Source organism: Patella vulgata, chromosome 1 (assembly GCF_932274485.2).
Source record: "Patella vulgata chromosome 1, xgPatVulg1.2, whole genome shotgun sequence".
Classification (NCBI taxonomy): domain Eukaryota; kingdom Metazoa; phylum Mollusca; class Gastropoda; family Patellidae; genus Patella; species Patella vulgata.
In genome coordinates, this window is record NC_065879.2 from 37,378,877 (window position 1) to 37,406,028 (window position 27,152).

The 27,152-nt window shown below is 35.9% G+C and overlaps 1 protein-coding gene across 1 annotated transcript; it reads right to left on the reverse strand.

Annotated features, from left to right (window-relative positions):
- Positions 1–26,035, reverse strand: LOC126816154 (uncharacterized). The gene is made up of 16 exons (XM_050542391.1): positions 26,005–26,035; positions 25,463–25,633; positions 24,048–24,200; positions 22,993–23,196; positions 21,555–21,667; positions 20,911–21,043; positions 18,821–19,020; positions 17,738–17,840; positions 16,559–16,790; positions 15,108–15,280; positions 5,902–6,054; positions 5,517–5,653; positions 4,877–5,019; positions 4,337–4,434; positions 2,813–2,960; positions 1–1,771 (listed from the first exon to the last, which is right to left on the reverse strand). Exons 2-16 carry the CDS (start codon positions 25,559–25,561, stop codon positions 1,692–1,694), a joined length of 2,169 nt encoding a protein of 722 aa, XP_050398348.1. The 5' UTR covers positions 25,562–25,633; positions 26,005–26,035; the 3' UTR covers positions 1–1,691.
- Positions 26,036–27,152: the final 1,117 nt, after the last annotated feature.

Below are 27,152 nucleotides of genomic sequence, written 5' to 3' on the forward strand. Positions count from 1 at the left end.
ATTTTATTGTAGAAGTGCCTCAACAAAAACAAAAATATAATCGCATAAAATAATGCAAGAACATGTATAATGTAACAGTATAATTTCATGTTAAAGTTTTGGTATACAAAATATCTAAATTAAGTTCAATTATCTATATTTAATACATAACAACGTAATTATCACTCTCCCATCACTTCATTATTACAGTTTTTACAACGTCATAAACTGTATGCGATATCCGTGATGGTTTATAGGTCTATATAATCGCAGCATCGAGAAACTCGTCACATATAGAAAATATCGTGTCGTAAATTTTCGAGCAGACCCAACGGTTACAACACTAAATTTATTTACAATAAAAAGCAATAACAAATGTTTAAAAAAGCAACAAGTTTCAACCGGGTGATGGTTTTCGTACATTACAATAAAATTTATTTTGTTTACAAAGAAGTGGCCAGTTTGGCACTATTGAATAAATAACATCCATAAAAAAAAATTCTAAATAGTTGTTTAAATTGTATTTCATTTCATGAAACATAACAAAGAACGATTTTAAAACGCCCATAAGATCTAATTTGTTCTTGAGTATAAATTGAACCCATTTGATTAAAGGGCATATGGCTCTAATCTCCTGAAACTTAAAATAGACGAAATTGGGTCTAAAAGGCACATATTAATGTCGTATGAATGTATATAAAGTGATTTATATTCATTTTTAGAAAAAAAAATATTGAAATTCCAAATCAATTATGTTCTGTGAAATACGTGAACAGTTCAAATTAAACTTAGTCCATTTCTTAATTATTATTTTGTCATTAATAATAACTTCCGCATTTTCTTGTAGGGACGTTTGTCTTTGTTCATTACAAATGGCAGTCGAAACCATAGGGTACACGACTCGGTGTACTGATTTTAAAATGTTCATTGTGTCTTATATATAAATATTGAATATTAGGATCCCATGTTTTCACGGTAAGATAAAAGCATCACTATTGATTGAAATGGACCAATATTGAATTCAATTTCGTGTTTTTAATTTAAGCACAGACCTTGTTTCGCTCCGTTTTTTATAGTTGAAAATATCGTTTTACTTGTCTTCACTTTGTGGTGGAGGGAAACCGCTAGATATTCTAAATCAACCTGGATTTTAGCCTTGAGCAAATTTAAAAATAAGTTGGCATACTTTAGGGTTCTATAAAAAAAATTGATAGGATTTCCTGTTAATATGATAATAAGTTAAATGTGAAACCTTGAGTTAATAATATAAATATCAAACATACAAACAAACAAACAATATCAAACAATTGTTCACAAAATCGGACGGACTCTATTTTGTGTGTGTGTGTGTGTGTGTGTGGGAGGGGGGGGGGGGTATGTGGGATTTTTTTTGTTGTTGAATACAAAAATCGTTATATTTTTATGATAAAAGTTAGAAAATTAATAATGATATTCTTTTGTAGAAATTGTAAAAGTATGATTCATAGATACATTGGATAATTTACAAAATGTCAAAATGATTATTTATAAATAAATAAATAAATAAATTTATAAGTTTAAAAGTGAATCTTGCAAACTGGACTGACAATTCAATTTTCGGACTAAAAAGAACACACGATTCTAGAACATATTAAAAACCAAAAATAATATGTTAGAATTAAATATATCACAGTTTAGACAAGACCTATGTCAAATCATATTTTTATTATTTTTTAAAACAAAACTTTGGTGTAAGTCATAGCCATGAGAACCATAATTCCGACAAATATGGCGGATATATTCTTCATTGAATCTACAAAGAGAGGAGAATCAAATAAGTTAATCATGATTTAAATGAAAATGAATAAAAAAAAAATGGCAATATAAGAAATGAAACATTTTTGCCCACGATGTCAGTTTGATAGTAGAAATATGATAAAATTAATCTTTCTATACTAAACCCTTTAACTGTAGTATGCCTATTTAACACAAACCGAGGTCCACCTGAGAACTCTAACCTATAAGAAATTGGAAGATTTATGGACATTTCGTTTGTTAGCTATGGCAAGACCATTTCTTAAAGACCCTGATCGTCATAGCAAACTACAATATTGCCTTAAGTTGGATCCATGAAAGGAATTTCAGTCTAAATATGGTTAAATTCCGTTCAGCATTCAGAGAAGACAACATCTAATAAAGAATATGGTCAAAACCATCCAACACCATCTATAATTCTCGCTAATATCTTTTTAATCCGAGTGAATCAAAACTGAAAGATTATCAACCATTAACTTTTTTCCTCCAACAAATTAAATTCTAAAACATTTTTTTTTATGTATTAGAAAAATAAATAAAGACGTTTGAAGTATTTGCAGGTAAAAACTATTTCCTTTTTAGTGTAAATGGGTACTAAAATGAGTAAAAGCCACCATTCTGCCCGAACCAGTAACGTCTTATGTAAACAATGCACGCGCCATTGAACCAATGATTGACGCCTTGTGATGTGACGTCACGTGTTGAAGGCAGTCATCTTTTACAGAGATATTAGAAGACTTTCGTAATCCTGTGTGAAACAGATTGTAATGACACCATGCATAGACAATCCCAGACAAACACCACAACGACTGTTATCAAAATGATACATTCATTTCCATAAAGCAAGAACATGCTTTGCAACCAAATTATCTTTGAAAATTAATCCTATATCGTGTCCTATTCTATAATTCAAATTTCTTTTTATTATTCTTCATTACAGTAGCTGAGGTAAGCAAGAGCATAAAAAAAACGAAACGAAATTGAGATCTGTATTTTAATCAAATGTATTTGTAAATAAAATATACATAAGTGTACTAACCCGGAGCAGCACTGTCATCGTCTGTTGCAACACCAGTGACTTTTGAAATTGCTTTCTTTTGATCAGTCGAGAGATCTGCTTTCTGGGCATCAGTAATACTCTTAGCTTGAGCAGGGCTCAGATAGGCGATCTGTGTAGCTGTAAGTCCCTATAAAATAAAAACAAGCGGTTACCATGCAAGATATGTCCAGATTTTCCAAGATGGACAAAGAATAAGCTAAAAGGGCGATTTTTCGTACAATCAGGGTCAATAATCCAGATACGGTCAGACACGCGACAATATCAAAAGGAACCAAAATCTTTGGGATATAAACATATATTTAAGTTTCATCAAAATCGGATAAACAATGTGACCTCTAGAGGGTTCGCCAGCTTAAATAGTTTTTTTTCGTACAATCAGGGATCATAATCCCTGAAGTTACCGTCCGATTTTGCGCGAATATCGAAAGGAACCGAGATCTTTGGGATTTAAACACACGTTTCAAGTTTTATCAAAATCTGGTAAAAATTGTGACCTGTGCAATGTCCACAAACTAAAATTATGTGGACGAATGAAATGTGATATCAGTTAATTGTTAAAGCAGACGTTAAGAAAGTTACTACAGGCCCAAGTTATTAAAAAAGGAACAAGGTTTAATTTGACGCAAGGTTTATTAATTGCATGACCTTTTATTACCTGTATACGGTGCACAAGAGATATTTTATAGAATTTAAACATCAAGTTATAAACATCATCGGACAGATCATCTTTCACACTGATCAGCAGTGAATTTTCGCTAGGCCGCTACAATCACTGATAAGGATGACACCGATGCGACTTAATGAGCCAGAAATATTAAATGCGACAAATTAAATTCTAAAACATTTTTTTTTATGTATTGGAAAAATAAATAAAGGCGTTTGACGTATTTGTAGATAAAAATTATTTCCTATTAGTGTAAATGGGTATTAAAATGACTAAAAGGCAGCATTCCGCCCGAAGCAGTAACGTCTTATGTAAACAATGCACGCGCCATTCAGCCAACGATTGACAAACGCGTGCTGTGACGGCACGTGTTAAGGCAGTCGTCTTTGACAGAGATATTACTACTCGTAATTCTCTGTGAAACAGATTGATCATCTTTAAAGGGACAATAACCCTCTTGCTGGCTTGAAAAATCCAGAAAATAAATAATAGCTCTATCTAAGTACGAGATGTTTAAGTGTCCTACCAGTTGTGTAAATTATCCATTACATCCTATTTTACTTGTCCAGAGGGTTCGAAAATATTTTTAAATCGAAGTTTCATTTGAAAAGGTTTACGTTAGACGTTTCAAACCATTATGTTGAATTTTTCAAAATTTTTAAATAAGGTGTGTTAAGATGAAATTTGTATCATCAATTAATTGAAATAATCTAAAATAGTAGAATTTGTTGACCAGAATAAAGATTGGGACATATTATTCAGTTACAACAAGAGTGGTATTGGACCTTTAACATGGGGATAGTTTGACTTCTGACACAGCTGAGACAGTATTTACTTACACTAAGTGTGGGACCTGGTATTTTAGAGACCACGGTTGGGTCGATAGCGGATAGTTGTTGTTCAGTTAGAGTTCCAATGTCAGAAGCCGATAAACCACCTAGAAAATATCAAATATGAATTAATAAACCACATAAAAATATCAAATACTCCAGTAAAAAGCTATTGTCGATTGAAATGAACAGTAAAGTATGCAAGAATGTAACAAACCACAAAGCAAATATCATTTAATTTCAATGTAATAAATTAGTTACTATAAACAAATAACGAAACACCGAGTATTGTGAAAATACAGAAGGCGCGCATCTATCACGAATATACCCCCACCCCCTTCTCCCCCAAGTAAATATAAAGAAAAACAAACAAAACAATACATAGAATAATACATACATAAACATATCTACAGATGCTCTTCTTTATATACACTTTGGGAAATTGAGATGACGTGGTCATTTTTTTTTTTAACATATTAGACACGTCATTTTATTAGATGCGAAAATTCGGTAGGGATTAATTTATAAGAAAAAGACATGCTCACTTACCAATAACGGCACCAACTTCTTTGACAGTAGAAGAATCCCAATTTGTTACAGTATTACCGTACGATGTTTTAGCTAAGGTAGCATAAGCAGTTAGTTGATTACTGTCGCACATATCAGCTGACCCGACATCTTTCGCAGCGAATCTGGAAGCAATAAATAGTTGAAAGTGTTAACCACTGCAATAAAAAAATGAGAGAGAGAGAGAGAGAGAGAGAGAGAGAGAGGGGGGTAACATTCACTCGACACTAGTCTATCAATGTATATCTAATTATGTTATGGTCAATTAAAGACAACATTGTTAAGATATAGGAACAGACTAATACAAGCACATTTATTTATTCAATAACCGATATATGTACACGTATATACTATTATTGTCTTATCTCCAGTGTTTTCTGAAATAAAAATTAAATGAAAAAAATAACAGTTACATGGACATGCGAGAAATACCAGCAGGATCACAACAAACATACCAATATAACATGATCCAGTTCACAAAACCAGATAAAGTTTATTAGAAGACACACCGGCATACATTGATCGGTTTGGAATACATATACTAATTTTATTTTAGATTAACAATAATTTGTATGATTTTCCTACTTAACTACTGGCATAAAATCTATAATTATATGCCTACTTGTATGCATCTGCAGGAATACTACCAATGCTGGTATGATATATGCCACAAGCAAAATGACCGATGGATGATAGTTCTACACGTGTTAGTGTACTATGAGTCCTGTCACCAAACCACTTAGAAAATCCAGATGAAAGCTAAATGTAAAACAATAAACAAAGTAAAACGAAATTACAACAATTATATTTCAAATATTTTATTTGGAAGTGTATCAAGTGAAATGAATGATTTTGTCAGATTTTTATTTGTTTTTCTTTTAATGTTCAACTAACTGATCTGTTCAGCAGCATAGAATCCAAACGTCCATGACAACTCCTTCTTTCAATATTATATGATCAGCAAATATCCTTCTAAAATCTTTTATTTAAATATTTATCATACTTACTTGTGCAGTTGTCCATCCAGATATAGTACCGAGCGTAGCTAAGCTATCAACACTTAAGGTCAGGCTTGATATCTCATCAGCAGTAAGACCTAGTCCAATACTTCCCATGTCTAGTACATTATTTTCAGTCCAAGTATTTACAGCTCCCCAAGCCTTTAATGAACAAGCGGTTGCCATGCAAGATACGCCCACATTTTGCAAGAGATGGCCAGAGAACAAGCTAAGAAAGCGATTTTCCTACAATAATATATCGATAGGGTTTGTCCTCTCATGACCACATGGGAGCCACCATGAGTAAGACGTCGTCTCGCTAACCTATAGGTCCGTGTTCGATGCCTGAGTTGGCCGAGAAAGTTCATCGAGATTGTCCAGCTTGTCCCCCCACCCATATCAGTGGTACAGGACGGAGGGATTGGGAAGTAATAATGTAGTCACTAGAATGGTAAGGTTCATAAGTTAAAAACGTGATTTTTGTCCAATCAGGGGCTATGCAAATCAGATAAAAATTGTCAGGTAGTTTCGGTCTGATTTTCACGAAATTCGAACCCAATCGTAATTATGGCGTGAACGGGAACATAGTTAAACGGTTTTTAAAATAGATAAAAATTGTGACCTCTGGAGAGTCCACAAGCTAAAAACGCGATTTTAAGTACAATCATGCAGGGGCCACAATCCAGGAAGTAACGGCCCGATGTGCGTGAATATCGAAAAGAACCAAGCTATTTGGAATACAAACATATATTTTAAGTTTCATCAAAATCGGATAGAAATTGTAACCACTAGAGTGTCCACCGCATAAAACCGTGATTTTTCATACAACCAGGAGCCACAATCCATTAAGTTATTGTCCGATACATGTCAATATCGAAAGGAACCGAGATCTTGATCTTAGGGATATTTACCTATATTTCAAGTTTTATCAAAATCGGATAAAAATTGTGACTTGTACAGTGTCCACAAACAATGTGAACGGACAGACAGTGGTGACGACAATACATCCACATGAAAATGTGGGCGTATGAAAATGTTTTACAGTAGTAATGGCGGTTGTTGTATTGCTACAAGCAGTACCCTTAATTAGAGACTGCAACACCAGACTGAAGTCCTATATCTATGTTAATATGTTTAAATCAAAATATACTATTCAAAAAAAGTAGGGGATATTTGATTTTGGGGGCATAATACTAAAATATGCAAATGACTACGAAAAAAGTCACTATAGAACCTAACAGAAGAAACATTTCCAGTTACATGTGACGCCCAAACGCACCAATAGCTACCGCATGGAATGCAGGTGATGCTTGGGATCATCATGGGGGTCCAACCCAAGATTTGCACGACTCTGACTTTGAATGTTACAGTCATTGTGGCATTGAATTCCAGGGTGGAAACATCAGTTTAATTGTTTTAGTGACCAGAAAACAAATTTTGATATGCGTCGGCTTACCCAAAATGAAAGGTTACGTGCCCTTGGCATGCTACAGATCGGCACAACACAGGCGGTTGTGGCGCGGACGATGAATGTTTCTCAGTCTGTCATAAGCAGGCTATGGTCCAGATACCGTGATACACAATCTGTACAGGACAGACCACGCTCAGGTCGACCAAGGGCGACAACTCAAGCCCAGGATCGATTTATCCGTGCCTTGGCCTTGAGAAATCGTGTCATCACAGCAAATCAGATCAGCGCTCGTCTTCAAACAGACACTGGTGTGAGAGTGAGTGGCCAGACGATTCGGAATCGACTGCATAGTGGTCACCTTCGCGTCCGACGTCCTCGCGTGATCCCTTGTTTGAGAGATCATCACATTCAGGCAAGACGTCGTTGGTGTAGGGATCGTCAACACTGGGATAATCGACGCTGGAGCAAAGTGATGTTTTCAGATGAGTCAAGGTTCACTGTTGACTTTTTGGACAGACGTAGGAGGGTGTGGCGTCGTCGAAACGAGCGCTTCCAAGACGTTAACGTCATCAGACATGATCGATTTGGGGGTGGTTCTGTTATGGTGTGGGGAGGCATCACTGTTGCTGGAAGAACGGCTTTACATGTTGTTGCAGGGCGTGTTACAGGCCAGTACTACCGGGACAACATCTTGGCAGTCCATGTTGTGCCGTTCGCACGACGTCATGGCCGCCGTTTCATCTTCCAGGATGACAACGCAAGATGTCACAGGGCCAGGATCGTTACAGGTTACCTCCAACAACAGAACATCACCACATTACCTTGGTCAGCACTGAGTCCCGACCTCTCCCCCATCGGGCATGTCTGGGACATGCTTGGACAGAGGTTACGTCAACGTCAACAACGTCCTGCCAATGTCCAAGAACTTGCTGCTGCGTTGCAACAGGAATGGGACAATCTGGACCAAAATGACCTTAGACGTCTCATTAGGAGTATGCCACGTCGGATCAATGGTTGTTTGGCAAACAGAGGAGGATTTACCCGTTACTGACTTGGTTGTGATGATGTGGTAACTTTGCTGTTTGACCCCGGGTATCATTTTACCCTTATAATGGTCAGTCTGTGCCTTACTTAGTCTAACGATCATTTGGAATAAATCGATGAATGTGAACTTCATTTCATTTTGTCATTTGTTTCTTCGTCAGTTTCATTAGGTAGTTTAAACATATTTTATTGACAAATATCAAAAGGATTGAGCACAAGTTTCAAAAACTTAGAAAAGCCCTTTCCATACATAGAAATGATAGACATTATTTAATACTAACAAGATTTCGAAATAGTATATACAATAATAAATAATTTATAAGTAATATAAGTAAAGTCAGATGAATTATATCTCAAAGCTCTATATAAAATAAGTGAAGAGGTGATAAAGAGAATATAAAATTATATTTAAAACATTGAAAAATAAAGTTTAATAAATGGGATATAAATGAACTGATGCATGTATAAAATGATAAAAAGAAATAATAATAAAAAATAAAAAAAATGGGGGGTGGGGGGTGCGGGAAAAAAAAAAAAAAAAAAAAAAAAAAAAAAAAAAAAAAAAAAAAAAAAAAAAAGTTATCCACCAAAAAAGCTAAAGCTAATAATTTATTCTAAGATGTAACTACTAACAATAACTTTTATTTAAATTTAAATCGTTTTGAAAGTTTGATATATTTGTGAACTTCAAGGAAAAGGTTTGTATTCATCTCAATTGACAATTCTGAATTGCCGCACAATAGGATATCTATATTTATCACAGAATAACTTGACAATGTATTTAATAGTTCAGCACGAATTACATCATATAAGTGACATTGCAGGAAATAGTGTTCGGCATTTTCTATAAATTTGCCACAAGAACATGTGGGATCATTCACAACGTTTATTTCATACAAATCATTTTGCAACGAACTACACCCATGCCGTATTCTAGTGTGAATAATATTTTCATGTCTATTACCTTTACAGTAGTAGATTGGCGCTTTATGTATTAAGGAACGTAATTTTTGTTTGTATAGATATTTGAAGGATTTAAGAGTGGTTGATTGCTTTATGGGGTCCTCTAATAATTCCCAATCTCGAATTGTTGTGGGGAAGTACGAAGTTTGGTGTAATGCTGTTCTACAATAAGGATATCTATATTCGCTAATGTTTCTTAAATTGTATTTTTGTGGTGTTTGTTGATAATATTCTAGAATGTCAAATAAGTATGCTGGGTTTCTCTGATTTTTAATTTGAAAAAATGTGGTTAGTCGCTTTTGTGTACGTCTGTCTGACAATTTATTCCATCCGGTTTCAAAATAAAGCGCTTCACGAGAACAAGTTTTAGTTAGTCCAGTCACAATCCTGGCAGCTTCTAGCTGTACCTTTTCAAGTTTTTCGGTATTGGAAACGTTACACCCATCCCACACTTCACATGCGTATTCCAATTTTGGCCTTATGAATATCAAATATACGTTATTTAGAGTTTGTCTATTAAAGGTGAATTTTAGTTTACGCAAAATATTTAATAATTTTGAGGTGGACGAGATAATAGTTTCTATATGGATGGTCCATTTGGCGTCATTTGAAAGGGTAATGCCCAAGTGTTTGTGACATTTAACCACTTCAAGTGCTTGATTATCGAATATCAGACTCGGATAATTTTCTGTTTTTTTGGAGCTAAATAAAATAGCTTTTGTTTTGTTTGGATTAAAGTTTATAAGCCAATTATTCGCCCAAATGTTGAGATTCGTCAGATCGTAGTTTAGGGACTGTTCTATCTCTGAAACTGACTGTTTGCTACACCCAAGTGCCGTGTCGTCTGCAAATAATCTAGCCACATTATGGAGTACATCTTGTACATCATTGATGTAAGTCAAAAACAAAAAGGGGCCCAAAACTGATCCCTGGGGAACTCCTGATTGAAGAGTAATTTCTGATGACACAGAGCCATTTACGAATACCCGTTGAGTCCGGTCTTGGACATAACTAGACAACCACGTAATTAGCATGCCTGAAACCCCATATTGACTTAATTTGTGAATCAAACCAGGTAAATATACGCGGTCAAACGCTTTAGATATATCGCAAAAAACATAGCAGGAATATAGTTGCTTATCTATTGCAGATGAGATATCATGATACACTTCTAAAAGTTGATGAACAGTAGAGTAGTTCGGTCGAAACCCTGATTGGTATTTGTACAAGAGATTGTTTTCATGAAAATAGTTAAACAGGTGTTTGAAAACTACCTTTTCTAATAATTTGCTCAAAGAACTTAATAGGCTTATAGGTCGGTAGTTTGAAACTAGAGAGCTGTCTCCTTTTTTATAGAAAGGTAGGACATTTGCTTTTTTCCAAATTGTTGGAAAAACGCCTGATTCTAGTGATTTGTTAAATATATATTTTAATGGTACACATATTGAGGTTTTGGTATATTTTAGTAACTTGTTACTAATATTATCAAATCCATTGGCTTTTTTCAATTTCAGTGTACTTATAAGATCTGCGATTTCCTTTTCTTCGACTAAAGGAATATCAAGTTGACAATTTGTTCGCTTATTGAATTTTGGTAATTCTCCTTGCTGAGTGTTATTTGAAATTGATCCGAAATAGTTGTTAAGTAATTCAGCTTTATCAAAATTTGAATGAGCAATTCTTCCATTGGGGTCTAAAAGTGGAGGAATATCATTTGATACATTTTGGCCTAATACTTTCCTTAAATTATTCCAGTAATTCTGGCTATTTGTATCGTTAGAATTCAAGAAATTTGTGATTTCTTCTTTGTATTTTGTTTTTAACGCTTTTTTAAAATTATTTACTTTATTTCTTTGAACTTTGTATTTTCTTAAATCGCATTCATGTTGTGTTTTCAAAGCTTTTTTGTGTAACCTGTTTCTGATTCTTATCGCTCTACGTATTTCTGTATTGAACCACGGTTTGTCAGTTAGTCTTATAGTTATTGATTTCTTTGGTATGCACAATGTAATATAGCTATTTAAAATTTCATAAAATTTTGAACATACTAAGTTAATATCAGAATTTGCAAAGGTACTCTCCCAATCGTGTTCTTTGATAAGAGTATTTAACCTATTATAATTACCATCCTTATATACAAATATCTCCCGTTTAAAATTCCTGGGACTTGAAACTAGAAAATCTAATAATGCATAAACACCCTTATGATCGGATATGTCAGGAGTGACATTAATCGTTTCACTGGAACTAATCTGAATTTCATCATTTACTAAAATTACGTCTAATAAGGTTGACGACGTCCCAGTAACGCGTGTAGGTTCATCAATAACATTTCTGAGATTATTTAAAGATAAAATATCCCGTAGCTTGCAGCGTTGTGCTAGCAAGTCATCATTTAGATCACCTAAAATTACAACCTTAAGCGTGGTTTGATAGGCTAGTTCAATGGATCTTTCGAACAATGACCAGAATTCAATTGTGCTGTTTGGCGGGCGGTAAAATAAGGCAACAAGTAATACGGTGTTTGGAAATTTGCATTCCACCCAAATACTCTCTATACCTGTAACCTCAAGATCATCTCGCCGTTTGCAATAAATGGTTTTATTAACATATAATAATAATCCGCCACCATGCGACGTCCGATCCTTCCGGTATGGAGAATGGTAACCGTCCCATTTTAGAGATGAATCTAACACATAGTTATCCAGATGAGTCTCAGTGAAACTACAAATATGGTAATCATTGACATCGTTGTATATTGTTTCAAGTTTGTGTCTTATACTACGTGCATTTAAGTGATAGACTGATAGGTTTTCATTTGAATCGTGATTTGAAGGTCCAGGATTTTTATGAACGTCTCCTGATCTTAGAACTAATAAGGCTAAAACAGTACTTAGCAGACAAAAATTATCAAGTTCACATAAAACTATTGGAGATATTATTCGACATTGCCATTTCTCAGATGCCTCGTGCTTTACTGTGTAGTAAATGTCAACTATTACAGTAGCAATGAAAATATAATGAGTGTTGCACTTGCGCCAGTATTGCACGAGGGGACTGAGAAATCATCAAACAGTTAGATCTTAAATATTTAGTGGTTAGTTTTGGTGGATATAGAGACATGAGAACATGATGTAAATAACTAGTAAACAAATAAAACATACATACAGACAAAAACAGTGAATTATTTACAGTTAAAGCAATAGTATAATACATAAACATTGAATGTTTCGGTCATAGTTAAGTTAATATAACAATATCGTACGATGATATCTAAAGCAGGCAATTTTGACAAAAAATGAAGATGAAGGTTAAAGTGATAATACTTAGAGGGTGGTCAGTTTAACAATCCGATATGCAATTTTGATGCAAGACTGAGTTCCCATAATTGACAATTATTTAGATAATTGGCTGTTTATATTTCAGTAATTTAAATGGAATAAAAAACGAAATCAAAAGTTTAAACTGAGATGATAACCCAATTAGTTAATATTTGAATGGAACTTTTAAGTAGATAATTGAGAACTTTTAAAAGATACGCCCATAAATAATGTGGGCATAGTTTTATACATTCGATTTTTTTTATTATCATAATTAGTTATATAATAATATAAATGTATAACTACATGTAACTATGTATTATAAACTAAACAGTGGTCTAAGCTAATATTACTCTGTAATAGTTAGACAATAGGGAACCAACAAGTAAAATACATGTACATGACTTTACTTTACAGAAAGATTTTGTCATTGTTTTAAAAATCTAAGCAAACTTATTATTACATGAAGGATAATTGGGGCAATGGTGAATGCATGAAACGATTTGAGGTACTATCCAGTTGGTCATCAACTTAAAGATACATTATGGGCGATTAGATAAAGAGCTGGCATATCTCACTATAATAGTTAAAAACTAGATAATGTAAATGGAATTCGATTATCCATTTCATGATTAAATCATGAATGAAAGCTGAGCAGCAAATCGGATCCTACTCCAGTAAATATCGCAGGCTAGCGATGACATCGAGAGTTGATTATGGTCTGAATAAGTTTTAATTAATGTCTTAATTAATAATTTCAGGCCTAAAAAAGACCTGCAATACGCAGATTCAGCTCTTGCAATGGATGTTTAAATATAATTAAATACGTATATATATTTATGCATTTGTAGACATTAAGAAAAACAGGAAAAATCAGTACACAATAAGGTACAGTAGTTTGGGAATGATATTGATGAATGAAATTGGTTCAAAAATATAAAGATACTGTCAGGCATCATTATTTCTTTTTATCAGGCTGTGGGGTCGAGGCAAACCCGCCAAAATCTCGTAAGGATTGTTGTTTTAATGGCCCAACTCTGTTATCATCGTCTATACAGTCGGAAGATGTGTTGATTGCAGAATGTGATAAAGTAGCTTCGTCGTAGTTAAACAAAGACTTATTAGCTTGTGAATTTACTCTGTTTGTTGATGTATGAAAGTTATCGAAGTCCTGCTCACAGGTTATGACAATATTTCGGTCGTCTGCTAGAGGTCGTATGTAAACTCGACCATCATACGTCCAACAGTTTTTAATTAGCTTTGATTTAAACATATCACGACATCTTTTGTAGAGTGCAGCGCGTTTACGAGTGAGGGCTTCATTGATAAAGATCTTGTGAATCTGGGTGAGGTTTCTCTGTTTTAAGTTGCGTTTAGAACCATATATCTTTGCCCTGTCTCTATAACTATTGAAACGTACTATTATATCACGGCCCTTTTCTCTGCGTTTGGCACCAACCCGGTGAGTTCGGCCAATTTGACTTAGTGTGAGTTTAGCCTGTTTTTCAGGAAGTATGTCATTGTTAATAATATTTAAAACTATATTATCAGTGTTTTCTTCAGGTGTTTCGGGGATGCCACTAAATTTTAGGCATGTTCGCCTAGAATACTGTTCTAAGTCATCGACTCGGTTCTCTAAATCATCTATACGATTGCGTAGAGGGTCTGTTAATGTTGGATGAATTATTTTTATAATGTGGTCCATGATCAAATCTCGTTTGAATAATTCTCCAACGAATGACTTTAAGGATGATTCATTCGAAAGAACATCATCTAAAAACTCAGAAATGCTATGGGAACTGGCACTCGAATCATGATTTCCGCGTTTACGTTTTATGGATACAGACCGACCTCTAAGATTGGATACAACCGGTTCTTTCACTTTAGGCATGTTTGGTGTTTTAGTGTAAGGTTGAACGAATCTGGCTGTTACAAAATCTACTCACAACAATCTCACACAACTGAGTATATGTCAACCGAGGAAAATATCTACACTTGTAAACATCAAATATTTTAAAATCGGCTCTACATAATGTTAATCTAATTTCACAGAACACTTCGTCTTCATACTTATCTAAGCTATGCAGTTTTTAGAACCATAATTTAAAGTATACCACTCATGATTTATAATAACTTGCTATGACCAGGTACACGTCTAACTTCTGTCGGCCATCTTGAATTAGGTGACTTTAATAACACTTAAAAATCAAATATCCCCTACTTTTTTTGAATAGTATATATGGTCGGTAACATACGTTACCGTGAGTTACATTAATCATACAACCTTAAACGAATGACCAGAAGTAAACTGTAAAATCATTTCTTCAGCAATGTGAAGTATATACACAGTTGGCCAAAACAAAATATCTGATGGATTTGTATAGTGTTTGTGGTTATAAGGAACCAATACGCGGTAGGGTTATAAATTGTATGTATTCCGTAATAGAAACATTAACTTGAAAGAAGGTATTACTTACAGCTTTAGCTTTAGTGACTAAAGCAGCTTTTTGTGTGTCAGACCAGTCGTTGACTTCACCAAGATGACTGGCGCAGTCTGAGAAATCCGTGTCGGACAGACCATTGATGTGACTTGCTGTTAAAGCGCTAGCTAAATTTCCCATCATCTTGATATCGTTACACGTTACGGTCCCTGTAAGTAAATAACATATATACATTATATCGTCGATGCGTAATCAAAAAGTCGTATCCGAGTTTTGCCAAATTTTCGTACAAAAGAGTCACGTTAAAAAATGTCATATTTTTTTTTATAGATGTTCTCAAATATTTCTACAACGAAAATGTGCGTGCAACCGTTTAATCATAATATAGTTATCAGCACATATTGGGACTAAACATCCAGGACTGCCATTTAGTTATTTATAGTTTTATACAATAAAGAAGTAATTTGAAAGTAGATCCATGCACTATTATATAAGAGACAAATCTATTGCAGGTCTTTCTTTTGGCTTCAAACTTTAAATAAACTATTATTTAGAGATTTATTCACATGATAAGCCTTTAATGAACTCGCTAAATCATCGGATGACCATTTAAAAGGTTGTTGGGTACAGTTGCTGCGACAATAAATGAGGTGTGCTGCATTTTCAAACAGTCATAACTTCGTCCATAATAAAGTAATTTGAATACAATTTTCAATATATTCATTTTTCATTATCTATAATGGCAGGAGCGGTCAATTCTTTATCTAAATCTTACAAAATGCATCTTTAATCTCTTGAATTTTATACATACCACACAGTAGAGACCCAACACTAATTTTAACATACCTAATTCAGTACAAAAATATTTTCTTCTGTTTGAAATGGTCTTATAATCCCCATTGGGGGGGGGGGGGTGGCCGAATGGTTAGCACGCGCGCGTTATATCATACGGTCTGTCATTGAGTCAACTGGCGGGGTTTCGATTCCCCGGTTGTACGTGGCAAGGAGTAGAGTCGCCTGTCCAACCTCGTGGGTTTTCTCCGGGTCCTCCGGTTTCCTCCCACTGCTAAAGACCCCTACGCGCAAACGAATTATTGAAATAAAATTGAACCATGTGTTAGTCCCGAAATGACCTAGTTTGTGTCGAGTGGACGTTAAACCCCATCTCTCTCTCTCTCTCTCTCTCTCTCTCTCTCTCTCTCTCTCTCTCTCTCTCTTTAATCCCCATAGTTGATATTTTCAAGGGATATGACATTTTCGCTCTTTAGAGTTATAACTTTTTTTATAGATGGGCACATCCCCGACATTTTGTTTATAAAACCCGCTTAGAAATACGACAACCAGAAGAAAATATTCATTGAAGAATAAACAACTTTGCCTGTCACTCCTTGACTGAGACGACGGAAACAAATTCCCAGTGAGATAAAAAGAAAAATCGCCTGGTAAAGGAGTTTGGTAATGTAATTTTATGTATATGCAATTCAAACCTGTGGATCTTTTCTTTCTCGCACTTTGAGTCGCTGCTGCGGCCTCGGCAGTCCTTTCAGCAATTCTAGCATTTATGCCTTTTAATATCATACACTTATTGTCTGCCATAGTTTGAGAACGTTCAGCAGTTGGGATATCACCCTCATTGCCATTCGCTTTTCTCATTTCCTCGTTTTCCATACCCTTCTCTACAGATTCAACAAAGTCGGTTATGCCTGCAGCCATTACGGACTACAACAAAAATGATAAATCCATAATATACTCATAGTGTAGGAAGAAATTAATAAGGAATTAATATTGCTAATAATATGTAATGTTAATCCAGGAAGCATTTTGTTTCATAATAACATTTGCCTGGTTTGGGTGGGGAGGGGGGGCGGTGGATCGTTGAGTAAGACGTTGGTTTGCTAACCTGGAGGTCCCGTGTTCAACCCCAGTGTTGATCGAGAAAGTTCGTCGGGTTTTTCCTGTGTAGTTTCCACCTTGTCAGTGGTAGAGGACGGAGCGCCTGGAAAGGGACAACGTAATATAGTCGTTTGGATGGGACCAGTAACCGAGGTCCCATGAAACAACCCGATATAAGAGTAGCTCAGCCACAATAGGACGTTAAACCTATTTCGTTTCATTGCTGTGGTGTTGGTCTATGTTTGTTTGAATCGCGTTTTTGATTGGCGATCGGAGTTGTCTCTTCCGTTTCCGACTTGCAATGGAAATGTCTGCCTAGTAACAGCTGCATTTGACAAATTATAGTGGGCTGTTCAAGAAAATAAATAAACAACAATAACCATTGATATTTTGAAGACATTTGTCAAAGTTTGTGCTCAGTTTATGCCGGTGTGATTTACGAATGTTCGGATAGAACTATGTATCCAGATGCCTATTCTCTAGATATAGAGGGTATAAAGAAGAGCCACCTTTGCTATGTCGTATGTTCTAGCGAGAATGTAAATATATGGTATAAACATCGTCAGTTTTATAATGGATGTAAATCGTTCGAATGATCTAATAACTATACAAATGGGATGGTTTATTATGTTGTTTTTTGTTTAAAGTTTTGTTTAGCAATATCGTAAAATGAAAATACACTGCAGTTGAATCCAAATTGGGATTGTTGTTATTTATTTTCTAGCGTGGGGTGAAGGAATAATTTTATTATACTGCAATATCATTCTACCTACATCTGGAATCTGCTGTAGTGCATCGCCGCTGGCTTCACAATCATAAGCTAAAAGTCGAGCACCTAAAGCTAGAATGGAGTCATCCACAGTTGAGAAGTCAGTTCTATAATAGAATATAGAAATTAAATCAGTGATATATAATGACTCGAAAACCTATTACTTTAGTTGTGGTTTTTATGGACTACAGCGTTCAGCTTACCTGTGTAAGAATTTAGGACCAGTTGCGCCCCCCCCCTCCCCCTAATAACAAATCATAGTATAGAAATTCACTTATTTGAGACTTTAGTTCATTCACTGTAGCTAATAAATTTGTATGTTATATTTGATCAAGATATGCGCTGCAAAGCATCAATGACACCCCGAAGTTTCAATATATTGAATATTCGACACAATGGAGCCGCCTTCGGGGTTAGGGACCGTTCTCAAACATTCCCAAGCGGGGATTCAAACCCGGGCCGTGTAGTAGTAAATGACTTTCTTAATCATACAACAACCACGATATCCTCGTAACCATACATCAACCACGACATCCCCTTATACCATTGATTCTCCACCAGTGTGTCGCGGCACAATGCGGCGGAACACAGGTGTGCCGCAAGATCTTTCTAAGTATGCCGCGAAATTTTTAACTGCACACTAAGAAAATGTGAAAAACCACGTGATCTCAATTGAGTATTCACGGGTGTCTACTGGTATGTTCATAGCTGTGTTTTTCTTTACTTAGTTTGAGTCATTTTATGTGTCTATGAGTCTACGGTTGTATGCCGTCTATGACTTGCCCTGTTTTTATTTTGCAAAATTTAAATTTTTTCAGATATATTTAGCTGCTATTTTTTCATGTGTTCCAAGGTGTGCCGTTGGCGAAAAAAGGTTGAAAAACGGTTGAGAACCACTGCTTTAACCATACAACAACCCCGATATCCTCTTAATCATACAACCACGATATCCAACAACCACGACATCCTCTTAATCATACAACCACGATATCCAACAACCACGATATCCTCTTAATCATACAACAATCACGATATCCTCTTAATCATACAACAATCACGATATCGTCTCAAGAACAATAAAACTTACAATTCCTGAGTAGAGACAAACTTTTCTTTTAGTACTTTAAGTTCATCTCTTCGTATTGATGGGCAACTGTCTATCATTGCAGTCAAATCTTCAATAGCTGTTATAGATGTTAATTCAGCAATACGTTCTTTAGGTAAAACGCAGACCAAGTTACCCAAAAGCAATAGCTCTGCATCAGATAAAGGGCCTGTTACTTTTTGCTGTGAACATAAAAAAGCAAAATTATCCTAATCATCTCAATTCTGAAACGTTCTAATTGTTTGAAATGGCACATGAACCCTTATGGGTGTTGAGGCCATTCAATATGTTACCCTTTTTTTCTGCCTCGCAATACATAAATGTTACTGAGAAATGATTAGACAGTTGGGTTGGTGAACCGGTGGTAGTGGTGGTGGTCTGAGTGGGGGGGGGGGGATACGTGTACTCTTATATGTTCTTTGTCACAAGGACTAAATCACACCAGTAATTCCAGAAAGCCAAAATGTGATATTGCGTCGTAAAGGGCACTCAACAATCTTACATTTTTGTGAAAAATCAATCAAGCCAAAACATTCTGACTTCTGTACTGTATGTTATAGATATCTAAGTTAGCTAATTTTGTCGATTTCAAAGTATTGAATTACATTATAATATGCAATCCAATAAATCAATAAAATTTCTTTATCTTGATATTTTTGTATATCTCCGGCCCACGTGATGTACAATTTTAGTTCATGTGACCCCTGAATCGAAATGAGTTTGACACCCCTGGTCTAAAGCTGCGTTCACACTGCATGCACATTCAATGCGAATTCCAGAGACCGGTCTCCGGAATTCGAATTGGTTTTTCCCGCTTTAACAGCGGTGCGTCACATTACAGTTTATTCGGATTGAATTCAGAATGAAAAGCGACACACTGAATGCGCAGCCAAGGTCATACATATGCAAAATGGATGTGCCAGACATTCGTATTGGTGATCGTACGTTGCTTATGTTTAATTTCCTGAGGCAAGCAAGGCTACATTCGCGACGCTGGGTCTTACATCTTCGACAACTGGCCATGCAGCGCCAGTCACGATTTCGTTGGCACCAAAATCAAATGCGAATGAGGATGATTACTCTTTTGATAGCGTTTGCTATACATCAACACGTATATATGTACATGTACTTCACTCTTGACTCTGTACTAGCGCAGCAAAATTGTTTCAGTGACGAATGGCTGCGGCTATGTAGGCTACATCCCAACATGCGTGCAAAGTTATCGTTTCCGTCAAAACTGTTGATCTGAGTCAAGCGTGTCACATTCAAATCTTGACTGCGAATAACCCGATTCGGAATAATTGTTCCGGGTTGAATTCAGAAAAAATATACGGATTCGTTAATTCAGATTCAGTTCGGTTTTTATCGAACTGGGTGTGACGCCAAAGTCCGGAATAAGACTTTATTCTGAATTCAATTCAGATTAGACCCCTAGTGTGAACGCAGCTTAAAGGATATCTCACTTTTATTCACGAATATAGAGAGCGGAATAAACTTATTCGCATCGTTTATTTGACGTTTCTTTAACTTTGTTTTGTATTTCACGATAGTACAAACTGGAAGGCTTTGTATATAAACCAGAATCGGCGGAGGATTAGCCAAGAAAACGGTAGGTTTAGTCAAGTTTTACGCTAGGTATGCATGGAATTTTTGAAGTTAGCTGCTAGCCTGGAGGTCGGGTGTTTGATTCCTTCTTTGGCCGAGATTTTCCGGCGTGGTTCCCCCTTGTCAGTGATGCAGGACGGAGGGCCTGGCAAGGACAGCTGTCTAGTAGTTCGGGTGGGACGAAAAACCGAAGTCCGTGTATACATTGACGTGCACGTAAAATATTCCTTGACAGTTGGAATTCGATATAAGAGTAGGCCGTAGTGCCGCTGCACGGGCAAAATTTCCCTCATAGCACACTGTATGGTGTATACCTGTCTTCATTAGCCTAGTTCGGAGCAGAAAAATAGGAATTTAAACCCCATTTCATTTGAAGTTAGCTCCTGAATGTATTTTCTTTTAATCGCCTAAATCTAAATATGGAAAATGTTTATTAGAGTTGAAAATAAATGACATTCTGTACGTACGTAACAAGTCTCTAAGGCATATTTAGCTATCATCACCATCTCCTTTCTAGGCACATCTGACAAATCCACTTTACCCAATTCTCGAACCACATCCTTACAGACAGCTGCTGGTATCTTCTTTAATTCAGCATCACTGATAAAATGGTAACCAAATAATAGGTGTCATTGTAATAAGATCCCTTTTGTTAAAACAGTCATTATTTGCAAAGTTTCTCTTTTGCAACGATGTTCTGTAGACGCAGCATCAAAGGGCTAATCCCTTTCCGTAAAATAGATTAAATACTGATTTACAAAAACAATGCCGTTGTTTACAACAGTAAGAGTTCTTCAAAACGGAACATAACTTCTTTTTAATTACAGTTGACCAATGAGTAAGCATATCACATAAGCGCCATTGGTTTGACCAATTTAGCCATTTTAATATTAATAAATGAATTAAAACGGGTACAGTTATTTTAAGTTTTTGTCTTTTTTGTCTTTCACAAATAGATTTACTCACAAGTAGCTTGAGAAATAAAATATTTCTATACGCCAGTTACAGATGTCGTGCACAAAGTGTAATACTTTACAGTCCTTTGGAACACGCTATACCACGGCTACCAATTTGTACATAACATTAAAAACAAACAAAATCCTTAACTTACGACAGGTATTTCAACGTTTGACCACCCATATTTTCAACGTCTTCACGAGTAATGGATGGTGCAGCTTCGGCAAAGTTTAAGTAACTTAGTTCTTTTGAAGCTAAAAGTTTAGCCTAGAATAAATTGAAACACACAAGATTTGAAATGGAAATGACTGCCTACTAAGGAAATCACTTGAGCCCGTGTCGGGTAGGATTATGCTTAATTATTGAGTAAATTAAATACACAATAGTTAATCAAAATGTGAAAGTAAGGACCGGGCCCTGACATCAACAGTGAAAGCCAGTGTGTCAGTATGGTAGATAGATAGATAGATTTATTTGGTACAGACATATATAGCATATGACATCCCATCAGGAAGTTCTTTTGCCGGAGTCCTGCTGTTTCCGAATAAATGTTATCCTGGTGAGGCTTAATGGAGGGGGGGGGGTCCTCGGCAATGGCGTCTACAGTCTTCCTCGGCGGCAAATGTTTCTGCTTTTGGTTGGTTTTGTTTTTAAAAATATTTTTATGATGTATATGTTCTAGTTAAGAGTTGGCCATTGTTGCTTTAATAATTCAAAAATAGATGATAAAAAAAGAAAATATTGAAAGTTTCAGTCAAGTTACTTTATACTGAAAGGAGTTGTCACTGTTGGACGTTTGGACTAGTAATAGGCATCAACTGTCTCCACACCGTCTTCGAGGATTGCCGATCGTTTGATTGACAGACGATAACTCCACCCACATATTCTCGATTATTGAGTAACATTCTCAATGGCTACGGTACCCCCAATTGATAGATCTTTCATTGGCAGTCCCCGGTAGTGACGTCAGTGACTAACGGTAAACGTTAGCTTGGTTTGCCGTAAATGAAATGAAATGGAGTTTAACGTCCTACTGTTCTGCTCCTAACCTGGGCTAATGAAGACGGGCATACGCCATACAGTGTGCTATGAGGGAAATTTTGCACGGACAGCGGCACTACGGCCTACTCTTATATCGAATTCCAACTGCCAAGGGATCTTTTACGTGCACGCCAATGTGTACACGGGATCTTGGTTTTTCGTCCCATCCGAACGACTAGACAGCTTTCCTTGTCAGCCCCTCCGTCCTGCATCACTGACAAGGGAGAACCACGCCGGAAAATCTGGATGAACTTTCTCGGCCAATGCAGGGATCGAACACCCGACCTCCAGGCTAGCGAGCTAGCGTCTTACCCACTTAGCCACGTGATCCCCAGCTTGGTTTGCCATTTATTGATTTAATTATTAAATGGACGACTGTGTAAATCCAAGCTGTATCCATGCCATCCGAGGGCCTAGAGAGGTGATTTTGAGGTGATATAAATAAAGGTCTAATTAATAATTTCTATAACATCTGAAGCCCAATGAAAGCCTTGCAATAAGCAGATTTAGCTCTTAACTAATCTATCTTTAAGAAGCTGTTACCCATCTACCTGTTTTTGATTCAAACATTTGCGTTCATTAAATACGTTTATCAAACTGGATAATTTGCTGTCCTCTGGCAGTGACTTAATATCCTCCAAGGGAATACCACACATAATATTGCAAAGTTTATTTGCATTATCTACATTAAAATCAGGATTCTTTATATCAGGTCGACCAATACTTTCTATAGCTTTCTTATACAGAACTTCACACTGAAATAATTATAAATATCACATAATTAAAGCGAATGATTATGATGGCATTCTCAAATGTAAATTTTAAATGACAGCAGTTTAACTAAAGGATATCTTTTTTGACATGTTTCTAATTTAGCGAGATTCACTCAATCTACTGATATTTTATTCAACTAATCCTTTCGATAATTGAGTCTAACATCAATCTACTTTGTCTAATTGGTGTAGTACTATAGGACTTCTTTCTTCTTGTGTTTGTTTCTTCACGTGGTCGTAACAAGACTACATCATAAAATAGCTTTACAACTTTATTGCTAAGCTGTAATGGCTTTGCAGGTTCCTCGTTCTCAGCTGCTAGAAAAGTTTGAATGAGTTCTGACCCAACTCGCTCTACACCCTAATTTATACCCCCTAATTTCTGCAGGTCTTCGATAACCTTTTCGTTAATTTCCAACCCATGTATGGAATAAACTACTTTATTTCCCACGACTAAGAGAGGAGACATTACCATATTTGGTTTACCAACCATAGGTCAATTAACAGCCAGAATTTGATGGATATTTTGACAATGATTATGATTTAACCAAAATATCACTGTTTTTTATATATAACTATCTATTCAGGTTCATTGAGTACGTGTGATTTGATTCTATAGACAGAGTGAAGCAACAATTTTGCAAAGAACCAAAATTGTCTCAAGGACCAAAGCGTTACATAGGGTCTAACATCAGTCTACTCGGCCACCAAGTCATGCTTGAGGTGATCGGGTTGTATATCAATCTACTCGGTGTATTCGACCATCAACAGATGCTAGTGGTGATCGGCTCTAAAACCAATTAACCCGGTCAATCGAAAAATAAAATTCTTACCGCTGCTCCCTCACAATCCACTGAACAAGACTCTTTTGTCACCTGTTCCATAAGCTCGTCTGCTGTTAACTGTTTTATCAGTTCAAGTGGAGCTTCCTTCATCAAACCTCCCAATTTTAATAAGTTACCTTTCGGGTCAGCAGAATTCCGTACCTGAATAGAATCAAGGCAAATTGGGATGACTACGACACATCTTTGTCTTACTGGGGTTAAAAGGTTACACTATTACTCCCACGAATTTACTGCATCCAAAGAAAATGTTATTTATGATTTGGTGCTTAGATGTCAAAAGTACTCCAGAGAGATTAACGCCCACTCAACAAAAACTAGGTCAATTCGGGACTAACGCATCGTTAAATCAACCGGGCCTTCAAATTTGATTATGGAACGAATATCGAAGGTAGGTTCAAATAAAACCTTTTCAATTGGTACATCATCAATTAACATGTACCGACCAAACAAATCAGTAGGAATAATGAATTTTCCACAAATAAAGACGAAGTGTCCACAAAACAAAGGCAAATCCAAGTAAATAGTAAGCGAACTTCCTAAATGGAAAATGATCAAGATGCTATACCGAATAGTGAATTAGTTTTAGGTATTCAACGGCAGAGTAAGCATAATCAGTCCTGAATTTCTATAAATACAACATCTTTATGTAAATAACAAAAGAACATTCTGTCTAGGAGTATGGAATGAAAGGTGTACTAGTGTGCATTAACTGTGGAAGATACAAGTATTAAAAAATATAAAATACATTAACCCCACATGCTCCTAAAGGAATGGCCCAAGAAACCCCTCATAAGGCCATTGCTGTACTGAAAGCGAAAACTTGGGGAATTGATTTAGTGTGTCTATTTTTATCGCCCAATCAAACCTCTGCTGAGTATAGTAGAATCTGTATTAAGCAATCACTCAAGGGAATTGTTTTCATGACTGACCGCTAAACGGGAGTGACCATATAATAAAATCTCAGCGTTTGTTACTCGTGATACTTGGGTGTATCGGGAGCAAACAAGATACGCGCATCGTTGACCAAAATATCCGATATAAATTCTGTAAACCCTTTTTGTGAAGGGTTAGGGTTAGTATTCCCCAAAATAATCATTTATATAAAGCAGCCAAACGGCATACAATTAGCATCTCCCTTTATACTTTATGTTAACACATTTAGAGCTCTGGTTAATCCCGATTTATTTTGTTACGCCGTAATGTATTGGTTGTTGACGCGACTGTTGACCAGTCATAATTTGGGACAGAAATTGGCGGGGAATCCGACAGTCTTTGAGTTGACTTAGGTCAAATTTAACGAAACACTGCGAGGAGTACGTAACCCCACATACATTTAGTCGTTCTATTCAGTGTAAAACCAAAAAGAATTTGTCGATGTTTTACATAGTTATATTTAATTTTACCTTTTCCATAATTTGTTTCTTTGTGGCTCTTGGAAGTTTTTCTCTTTGTGCACTCAGTATTGTTAAAACATCTGTATCCAGAAGGTCTGCATCAGCCATATTCTTTACGTCATCGGCTGCCAAAGCACGAGTGTTAGCCCCAAGTTTCTCAATGCTTTCTTTGTTCAAAGGCTAAAATAAGACGAAAGCTCAAGAAATACAACCATGCAATAAATGCCAAAACGATTACAAAACAATAAGCTGGGTTAATTGCCGTTTCCAGACTTGTACTTTATGAATCAATTGGGCTTTTACCGTAAGACTAGATTAAAGCACATGCAACATACCCAAACAGTTACCAATCAGATTAAAGCATGCGCAAATAGTACTGTAATTAGGGCTTCCACTGGAGATTTATCACCAGAATATTTTTATTTATAGTGTATTTAATGTGGACAATTATTGCGTTCAAAGATTAAACAGATTGGACTAGGCTACTTAAAATCTAAAAACGGGATTTATTGATATTTAAGAGAAATATTAAAATAAGGAATATGACTTACAGTATTCACAGGAGTACTCAACTTTACTAATTCCCTGGCCTACAAATAAATAAATAAACATTATTTCTCTAAAAAAAATATTTGAAAACAATGGGGTGGGCGATTGGTCTAATGCGTACGCCTTAGATTACAATGTCTGTCATTGAGTCATGTAGGACAAGGTAGGGGTAGGGTCAGAGGCGGATTACCCCTAGGGCCCAAGAAAAAATAGGGCAAATAAAATTTTTAAATTTGACGTTTTACATTATTAATTGAATTCAAACGTGTGAAAGGCAATTCAGATGTATGAATGTCAATTACAGAATACATTTCTCTTCTTTTAAGCAATAATAAATTAAGTTTGTTTTCATTTTATCCATCAATTGGCTGTTGCTGTGCTCCTTTGAGCATCAATTGATTGTCACTGGCCGACTGACATGGTAATGTTTGCCTAAGATGTAGTGCTTGACATTATTCCATCAGTATATCCTCGGAAATTTCGTTTCTCTTACAGCGGTCTTAGTTTTACTACGACAAACCAGTTCCGCAAAGGGCCCAGCTAGTCGAGCTGCCTAGGGCCCATTAGAACCTTGATCCGGCTCTGGGTAGGGTGGCCTGTTCAACATAGTGGGTTTTCTGCAGATGGACGTAGAGTAGACAATATACGCATATCATTGTGGCACTAACAAGGTGTTCATGCGACACAATCAGATCGAATTTATATCTTTGTTTTGTTACGTCGTCATGGTTTTAATTTTCAAAACATAAGAGCTTACAAATATTTAAAACGGCTGCCGTTTAGACGCTTGAAGACAGCTATATTGTAGCCTACACGAGATTTCAGTGAGTTTATAAATAAGTCAGTGAGCAGTGTCCTGGCGTTATTAGAACAGGTTCGTATTTTCATTGGTTGTTTACAGTACATAAGTAAGAATACGACACATTTATAAACTTGTTAGTTAAAGGACAATGTTGGTGTCAGTCATTATCACATATTATGTGATAGAACTCGCTAAACACGTTCCAAAATAATTTTAATACAGAGATCATTGCTACGATAGATGCATATAGTGAAGGTTTCTACAAAAGGAAGTGGCGAACACATAAGGAAAACGGGGGTTATCCTTCTATATAACTGACTGAAGTGACGAGTGATAACAGATACACAG

Bases quoted from the DNA above. Each gene is read 5' to 3' on its own strand.
- LOC126816154 (XM_050542391.1), bottom strand. From the start codon at position 25,561: ATGGCTGATGCAGACCTTCTGGATACAGATGTTTTAACAATACTGAGT. The intron at 15,281-16,558 runs GTTTGAATTGCA...ATTTACTTACAG, and splicing joins GAGAAAGAAAAGATCCACAG to GGACCGTAACGTGTAACGAT. The intron at 2,961-4,336 runs GTAAGTAAATAC...TTTATTTTATAG, and splicing joins TACCAGGTCCCACACTTAGT to GGACTTACAGCTACACAGAT.